Source organism: Trachurus japonicus, chromosome 6 (assembly GCF_045865225.1).
Source record: "Trachurus japonicus isolate A0001 chromosome 6, Traja_1.0".
NCBI lineage: Eukaryota > Metazoa > Chordata > Actinopteri > Carangiformes > Carangidae > Trachurus > Trachurus japonicus.
The window spans coordinates 28,319,288-28,328,669 of record NC_140912.1 but is presented as its reverse complement, the minus strand read 5'-3'; the positions used below and the strand labels follow the sequence as shown (position 1 = coordinate 28,328,669).

Below are 9,382 nucleotides of genomic sequence, written 5' to 3'. Positions count from 1 at the left end.
CCTGGAACGCAGCATTAGCCAAAACGACCGGATCGCTTACTTCTGCTTTAACCATCACTCTTAACCTAATTTAAACCTAATTATAACCTAAAGTCTTAACCCTCAAACAGCCCTTGGAAAACGTGAGGACCGGCCAAAATGTCCTCACTTCCCAAAAATGTCCTCACTCTGTTGGTTAAAAACTCTTGCCGGTCCTCACAAGGTAGTAAGTACAAGAAAACACACACACACAGAGATACAATCAAAACCAATGCATTGCTGTAATTAAACACACGCATGTGTCTGCTGGGGGAAAACACACAGTGCTCATTCTTCTCCCACCTGCTCAGGTACAAACAGCAGGTGTTGTTTAATTTGTGATGTATAAAGTGACATTGTGAGGAATGGGCCTATTTTTTGTGTATGTGTATGTGTTTTTTGTTTTCTAGAGGGCTTATTTTGCTTTTTGCCTGTAGAACGAGACTGCTGAAAGTGAGTCGGTCTATTTGCTGCACTTTATCCTCCCAACATCTTTTGCTGTCGGGGTTAAAGAGCTCAGTTTTCAAAAGGAGGACACCAAAGCACTTTGATTTCCACATGAAACTGTCGTTTACTAAAGCCAAGACACTCTATCGCTGCAGCCAAAGTCTGTTTTATCTGCTGAGGTTGAAATTCTCTTTAGTGCCGTGTTGAGCGATGTTCAACACAGTGACTGACCCAGACATATTAAAGGTGCCATGTTCTGACTCTTAACATCAAGAAGAAGAAAATATCAGTCATTGTTGCATCAATTTGCAGACAGGACTGAGGATCTAAACAGTGCTGTGACTGACAGCATCCGCAGGCCTTTTCTTTGCTTTCTTTCTTTTATTTTGTCTCATTTTACAGTTTTTGTTGGGAATTCTACTGGATGGATTTTTCTCTTCACAAGTTCGCCAAAAACATTTTGTGAAGAGTCAAGAATTTAATCTGTTCTTTTTTCACACTGACCTTGTTCGGTCCGGACTTTTCCGTTTGATCCGAACTAAATTTACAGATGTGAAATTTCACCTGAAATTTGGTCCGACCCATTAAAGGTGGTCTCGGTCCAGACTACAGACTACAGACAAACAGGAAGTTGTGTTGGTTAGCCTACATACGTTAGCGTACACACAACACCTCACTGGTCTCTTCTTCTTTCCTGGCTGCCGGTGATGATAAAGCCCCCACATGACGAGGACTAGACTCACATATTGGGCATCGTGTCGATGCTGCTGGTAGCAATGTCATGACCATTGACATGATGAGTACTTGTTCATTCATTTTCATCGATCGCCACTTCGCTGACTAGGTACTCTAAGGAGATGCAACCATGTCATACAAACCAATAAATGTCAATGCGTAGGAAGACGCAGCACAGGTAGGATGTCAATGTGTCATGAAAAGTTCTCACATTAATGCAGGGTTAATGCAAAGTAACGTTGTGATGTCACAACGAAGCCATCGGGGGCTCAGAGCCTTCTCTCTTTTGATTGGCTGACACTAACCTGTTGTTTTATTGCACTGCCAGGGAAAGGAGATGTAAAGCTAACACAACATGATAGTTTCTGGTTCCTAAAACCACAAATACCTTACAATTATCAACAATGTAGTGCTGTAGTGCAAATTATAGAACCTTTAAGAGAAAAAGGGGCCTAAAAAAGGAGAAACTAACTTTAATTTATGTGGAAATGTACGATCTAAATGCCTCTTTAGGATGTTAAAAGCAATAAATTCCTCAAATGAGAGCTCCAGCCCTGTGCTAAGGGGGAGATAAGCAGTTGGCAAACTAACACATGAAAGAAAAGATAGTCACATCAGACTGGTTTTATATCATGAATCCTTTAATCATATCCTGAAACAAAATAGATTTAGTGTGCAGTGAAGAAATAGAGTAAATAAATATAGTTTCTCAAAAGATACACAATTTGTTGTTTTGATGCTCAGGATTTTATTTTCAGGACCTCTATTTGAGAAAGGAGCAGAATACAGGCAGGCCTCAATGCTGGAGATACAATCGAAGGGTCGGACTGAATGAAAACAACAGTGGGAAAAGGAAAAACAAAAAAAAGAGAGACACCGCAGCTACGAGAAGAGAGTGAAAAGAAACACAATCACATCTTCACACCAAAAAAGTATATGGTCTGGTCCCTTAAACGTCACCTAGGCCTCTGGGGGTCGTCGTCAGTAAATTGCACTTCGTTTTAAGATGTACGGCCTTCGGGACTTGGTGCTGTGCGTCGCTTGCCTCTTCAGGATGTAGGGTGATTTTCGTTTCAGAGGAGTGTCACTGTTCTCCTCTAAATATTCTAGAGAGTCGTGAAGTAGCTGTTAGGGCCAGAGAGAGAGAGAGAAAGAGAAACGGGGCGGCGGGTGAGTGTCACACAACGAGGAGGAAGTGGCAGGCGAGCACATGTTTTGTTGCTGAGTGGCAGGGTAATGGGAGGCTACGCCAGCGTGGTGGTGGAGGAGGTGGTGGTGATTAAACCAGCCACTGTGCTTCCATGCATGGCAAAGCAGATGCTGATCTGCAGTCACTGTGTTAAGGTTAAGAAAAAAAAAACTGAGAGAGAAGAGCTGTTGTGTAAGGAGCTGAGAGTGAAAGGAAAATGATGGGGAGGAGGAGGAGGAGGAGGAGGGAATGAGAGAGAAGTGATTTGCTGGAGGTGTTTACAGCAAGGGAAGATGGATGGGCTGTGTGTGTGTGTGTGTGTGTGTGTGTGTGTGTGTGTGTGTGTGTGTGTGTGTGTGTGTGTGTGTGTGTGTGTGTGTGTGTGCGCGAGAGGAGTTTATGTTTGTGAGATTTACTTACTATGCTTTTATTTTGAAAGGTCAATGTCCACACTAACACACCTGAAGACTATAACACAACATAACGCACACTGGTCAAATGCAAACCAGGCTAAACTAGTCTGGGGCCGTTGACTCGCTGTTTTGTATAAGCAGCCGGAACCAGGACGAGAGAGACAGGCCTTTCCATCAAAATAAAAGCACCACGCTTATAAAATTAAGTGAAGTGAAACTTTTTAATTTAAGGAATATAATTTACAAGAAAATCCTAGAGCCATTAAGTTAACCTTTGTCTTTTATTGTATTTAATTGTATGACAAGTTAATGTCTATTTTATAAGTTTTATGTTGGTGAACACTTTTTATTTGGATCCGCTAGAAGACCGGAACCAGAATGCAGACAAAATTCGCAGTTAACAGAAACCAGGCTCTTCTCCTCTCTGAAGAGTCTGGTGACTCGAGGCTACAGGCTAAACAGGAAGTAAACTGTCTACTTTACTGCTGATTGGTTGCAAAAAGTAATAAACGACTGCAGCAAAGACAACAAGGTTCGTTATCACCAGCTGGAGGTGGAGGCTGATAAGGACTGAGGGCGTTTGCATCATCGTTTTCAAAAAGTCTCATCCAGACAAACAAGTTTTCAAAATAATTTTCCAAAAAGCTCCAACTAATAGAAACACTGGAGGTGAAAACATAGAGAAAATAATGTGTTTTAAAATGCAAAACATAATCGTGTGTGGACATAGTCTTAAAGTAAAGATTTCATGTATGACTTTGTTTGTGTGTAGCTTCTGTATTTGGGAAGGAGCGACATTTTACCCACATTTTACTGCTGAAACGTTTCATTTTGTTGGAGCAGCCAATGGTGTTAACAGTATCTATGGTGCAGGACGTTCACTGCACCTGTCAGAGCCTCATCACATCAATCATGTCGACCCAACACAGCACTTATTTAATTTAGGTTCAAGGTGGGACAGGGCTAATCACAATTATGCAAAGCAGCTAATCCTGCATTAAAAAAACGAACACACATAAATGCAAATACTATGAGTTAGAGGAGAAGCCAATCACCTAAAGGCTAACACCTTCTCCCACCACTGTGAGTGTGCATGTGTGAGAGATCCTCACCCTCTCCTCCCGGCTCTGCAGTGCTCGGCAGATGTGCTGCAGGTTGTACAGCTCCTCCAGCAGCTGGAGGCTCCCGTCCCTCAGCTCGCCCTCCTCCTGCTCCTCGCCGCTCCACGTCTCCTGCCGCAGGCTGCTCACCATCCTGCACAGGTTGGCCAGCGACACGCGCCAGTAGGGGGCGACCTGCTTATTCTGTTTCATCTGTCAGGAGGGTACCAGAGAGAGAGAGAGAGAGGGAGGGGAAAGGGTTTTAGTTTCCAATTGAGTTCAGGGGTCAGCTGATTTTTTGTTTTGTTTTTTTCCTCCAAATTCAAAACCTGGCAACGAATCCTGGGTGTGAAGAAGTGATTTAATTGAAGTGTCAGCTCAATTCTCACTTCACCTCAGTTCACAGCGTTAGTTGAGTCCAGAGGGAGGAGGATAAAAAACACACAGCTGTTAAACAACAGGATGTTTGAAGAATAAAAGGCGACGTTTCTTTTATTTTTCACATCATATTTGATAAAACAGGCGTGAATAAACTTCCTTGACAGGCACGATTAAGTCAATATAATCTGATATGGGTGCACATGTGAAGCTTATTATTATTCGATCCCATTTCCTCTAGTGATGGAGTGAGTGGTTTTATTCTACTGCACTGCCTTTTATTGTTCACATACAGATTATTCTATTATACAAATATATATCTATATAGATTATATACAAAGGTCATTGATACCATTCAGCATCCTCATGACTCTGTATTTGTCTGATGTTGAATCTCATCTTTTTGTGTAGCTGCTCTTTTGCCTTTTTTTCTGTTTAATTAACAATACTGATGTGAATATGTTTGTCCTGTCATAGTTCTGTGAATAGATGCATTAGATGCAGCCGGCCTTAATGAGCCGCTTTATATCCACTCCAGTGTGTATTGCATTTGTCTCACAGACAAATAGCTGTTATCTAAATGCTATTCTGTTTGTTTTTTCTACACATTCATTCTCTGTGTTTTTCACCGTGGCGAATCCCCTTAAGAGAGGCGGCGTGGATGCTGCGTTTAAGGTTCACACTTAACATGGGAAATGCAGACGCATCCTGTTAAAGCACATTTTAAAAGATATATGAGCTTGGATTCTTCCGCTCCAGACACCTATGATGGTCTCATCCGACTTCATAAAGCTGCAGCCGGCTGGGTTATAATCTAGTTAAAGTGGTCCAAGATAGAGAGGGGCCTCCCAAGGGGGGGGGGGGCACTACATGTGTGGGGACGGCACTGCCACAAAGACCTCTCGGTGTCACTGAGGATGATGGAAAGATCCAGAAGACGTGGTAGAAATTGTTTCCCCTCCATTATCAGAGACGGTCACAAGCCCTTCGAGACTTGGAGTTTGCTCAGATCGTTTATGAGCAGCAGAGGAAACGTGTCTCCTCTGATGTTATGCCACACCGTCGAGGGAGGGGGGGGCATGTAATAAGAGTTGTAGAGGCATCAAACGAACAACACACTGGGGAAACAAACATAAGCAGCTACTGACATTTAGAAATTATTCATGCATGGAGGACTTCTGCGGTTGAAATGAAGTAAGTGAGTGGAGCCAGGTGAGGGTTTAATTATGCAGAAAGGTCACACAAGGAGCTGTTTGGTGCCTTTTTTCAGGTTCTTCCTCATTAAGGCTGGTTAATCAATAGCTGGAATAATCAGTTAATGTAGAGGTCCAATGTCCTTACACTATGTGAATGAGTTAGTGAACGAACCATGTATATTCTGTATTGAACTCAATATCTTTACATTAGGCAACTTAGAATGAGAGGAAATGATGGAGAGCCCAAAGGTCAATACAAAAGTGGCTGGACTGACAGATGAGCACCGGCTGTATAGGATATAATATAATCATATTAAATGTATCCTCTCAGCAGTAGACGGACAGGTCAATCAATTTTAGCTGCTGCCAAAAAGAAAAAAAGATAAATAAATAAATAAAGAGATCATGTATATTGTTGAGATAAAGCAACAAGTATCTTCTACGATGCTGCACTTTACAGCCTGGCGAGCACTCTATCAGTCACCCAGCAAGTTATTATTACAATCATCACCCCTGAGCAACCTCCAAGCATCGGCGGCAATGAATCACACGTCTCGGGCGGGCGCCGTGGTTATTTATCAAAGAAAGAGAGACAGAGCAAGAGTAAGAGGAGGAGGAGGAGGAGGAAGATGTGTCGCTATGATGCTGTCAGGTCCATCTGAATCCTATTAGGCCGGGCCATCCGTCTCTCCTTGTGCCTCTAGTCCCACTTCATCCCTCCTCAGCTTTGCCTCGGCCTTCAGCGCACAGCACCAGATAGATTTGATAAATAAAAAATAAAAAATGAAAAAAAGAAAAAGAAAATCCTAAAGTTACAGCTGGATAACTTTCTCTCTCAGCCTCAGCTCTCATTTCTCCCTTTCATCTCAGAGGACATGCCCCCGGCTGCAGCAACTGGAGTGTGTAGATTATATTTATTTCTCTCTTACACACTTCTAGTAAAATTTAAAAAAAAAGAAAAAGAAACAGAGCCAGTTCCCCAAAACAAGTTATACCCTGGGTGACACACAGAAGAGTCTCTTATAATAAATTATTTATCTCCCACTCAGCAGGAACACGGTTTAAAAAAAGGTGAGGCGGTGACTGAAGCATGGCTGCAGGTTTCATGAAAGAGCGCCTGTGTGGGTAGTATAGCCTTTATCAGGTGGAGGGTCAATAACCGACCGGGTGGGCTGAAGCTTTTTTAGAAACCCCTGTCTCTGATGTCACAGGTGGCAAATAAAAAAACAAAAAATAATAAAAGACAGAGGGGAGCAGTTACCTTAGAAGTGAAGAGACTGCTGAGCAGCTCCTGTTCTAGCGCTCGCTGCTCCTGGTCCACGTCTGTGAGTGAACAACAACAAAAACAGAAAAAAATAACACAACCTTCAGCCAAATCCAATCTGAAGACTCAATCAAATCGATCAGATGGGAAACACAGGCTCATCTATTGATTTGTCTGATGCATCGAGTGGCATTTACACCACCACGTCCGTCATCCTCGATTAAGATGTCAATTCTACAAACTCTTCTTATTAATGGTAATTTCAGAACTCAGCTCTGAGTCTTACAGTATTTGCTGGCAGGCGGCTTCGAAGTGTTCAACAGGTGACACATGATTCATTTACAGATCTCCCACTGGGCCCCTCAGAGTGAAATAAATACACATATTACACCAATAAACCCAACACTCATCACTTTATTTTCTGATCCATTTCTTCCCTCCACAGGTTTTGACAACTCACTGGCTCATCAGAGCAAATGTGACTTTTCTTATTAAATTAGACTCTTAAGTGGTTTTTGAAGTGTATTTGATGAGTTAGATTAATGGGAATTTCTCAATTCTGGAATAAATTAAATGATAATAACAAAATAAAATCATTGTTTTCCTCTCTGTGGTTTGTTCAGGGGCTCAAGACGAGTTGAAATCGGTTGTGAAATGTCAATTGTGGCATCATGACAACAGGTGGTCGGTTAGAAAACAAAGTATTTTTTAGAGCCTGTTGAGGTCCAGTATATTAACAGATAAGCAAAAAGGAAAAGCCCAGGAAATAATTTGAAATTACAGATCGAGGAAGTGCATATTTATATTTTAAAATCAGAGCGAACACCTGTTGCACACAAGTTTTGTGATGGATGCACCTGTTGCACACGCCACCTGCCAGTCATCATCACTGCTTTGCATTGACTTCATGAATACGAGTGAAAATCAGTGCAATGATGCAAACATGTAAAGGCTGCTTACCTGTGCAGAGTCCACCACATGTGAAGCAGAGGAGCAGCATACACGCCAGCTGTGCCTGCATCTTGATGTCGAGCGCACCGGCAAAACAAACAAACAAAAAAGATCCCACAACTGAAGAATTCACCTGAGGAAGAACCTATAAGTCCATAAGGTTAAGGGTCAGACCCAGACAGCTAAAAGAGGATGGGAAGAGGGACTGCGTAGTAGTGATGCTGCTGTTTCCTCTTCTTTGTCTTCGTCCTCCTTTTCTTTTTCTTTTTCTTCTTCCTTTTCTTCTTGTTCTTCTCCTCTCCCAGCTCCAAACAATGCTTCCTCTTCCTTGCAGTTTTCTGGTTGGATGTGAAGTGCAGTGGGCTCCATTCCCTCAGTTTATAAGAGGCAATGTGATGTCAGAGGATCTCTCACCACCATCACTACCCCCACCCCCACCTCACCCACTAACTCAGCCCCCTCCATCCATCTATCCATCCATCCATCTATCCATCCATTCATCCCCCTCATCATCCTTCCCTTCTCTCCTGTCACAGCTTCATCAGACGTCACTTTAGCATCACAAGGCAGAAGGTTTTTGCGTCAAGGGTTTGAGAGATTTGGTTATTTCACCTCATGAATGCACACAGCCTGAGCTTTGCTTTTGTTTTTTTTGCTCTGCTCTCGTCTCCTGGGGACGGGATGCAGGAGTGATGGGGGGAGTGGGAGGATGCACGACAGATTCATCCCAGTTTATTGTAAATTAGGTCTCTGCTCAAATCAACAGGTGGTCGACTGATTTAAAAACAAATAAGTGCTTTAAAGAGACTGGAACAGAATAATATTGATAGGAGGAAGTTAAGACGATCAATGTGCAATTAGTAATGTGCTCATATTGAGTCATACAGGTGATTATATTACTTTTATCATTATGGTTTCTAATTCTTTTTTTATGATCATTTTATTCTTCCAATTTACTCTTCTTCGAAATAAAGGAGATAAAACAAAATAAAATAAAATTGTTCATCCCAAGTGTTTCTTGGATCTTCATCAACTCCTGCTAACATTTCCATGTTTCCCACATTCTGTGACCAACTGTAAACTGTTTTCTTGTCTGTAACAACATCTATTGCACGTCTGTCCGTCCTGGGTGAGGGATCCCTCCTCTGTTGCTCACCCTGAGGTTTCTCCGATTTTTCCCTGTTAAAAGGGTTTCCATGGAGTTTTTCCTCAGTCGATGTGAGGGTCTAAGGACAGAGGATGTTGTTACGATGCCATGTAAAGCCCTTTGAGACAAACTGTTTGTAAAAACGGGCTATACAAATAAAATTGCCTTGCCTTGCCTTGCCTTGCCTTCAATCTCACCACAAGATTTAATTAATATTCATGAACATTTGATCATATTGGTTTTCATCAGCAGGTGTATTTTGAACTGTAAATCAAAGTTTATTCTATATTCATTTTCTTTTTCTGTATCAGCATCATTTCAGTAAAGAGATGTGGTCTGCTTCTCTGCAAGACAGAGAATAAATACAACAAATGTTAATTAAAATAAAATTTGACTTCAAAACAGCATGAAACATGTGCTAAAATAGAACTGCTGTATGTTATGTAGATAAATAAATTAAAACATAAATAAATGTGTTAGTTCTTTTCCGTGGAGTCCCACAAGGATCTAATTTAGATCCTCTACTCTTCTTAAATCATCTCTG

At 41.8% G+C, this 9,382-nt stretch overlaps 1 protein-coding gene across 1 annotated transcript; it reads right to left on the bottom strand.

The window, feature by feature from the left end:
* Nucleotides 1-1,924: 1,924 nt before the first annotated feature.
* nts (neurotensin) lies at nucleotides 1,925-8,046 on the bottom strand. Its single transcript, XM_085780620.1, has 4 exons — nucleotides 7,701-8,046; nucleotides 6,738-6,799; nucleotides 3,915-4,115; nucleotides 1,925-2,325 (listed from the first exon to the last, which is right to left on the bottom strand). Exons 1-4 carry the CDS (start codon nucleotides 7,759-7,761, stop codon nucleotides 2,182-2,184), a joined length of 468 nt encoding a protein of 155 aa, XP_085636746.1. The 5' UTR covers nucleotides 7,762-8,046; the 3' UTR covers nucleotides 1,925-2,181.
* Between the last annotated feature and the right edge of the window lie 1,336 nt (nucleotides 8,047-9,382).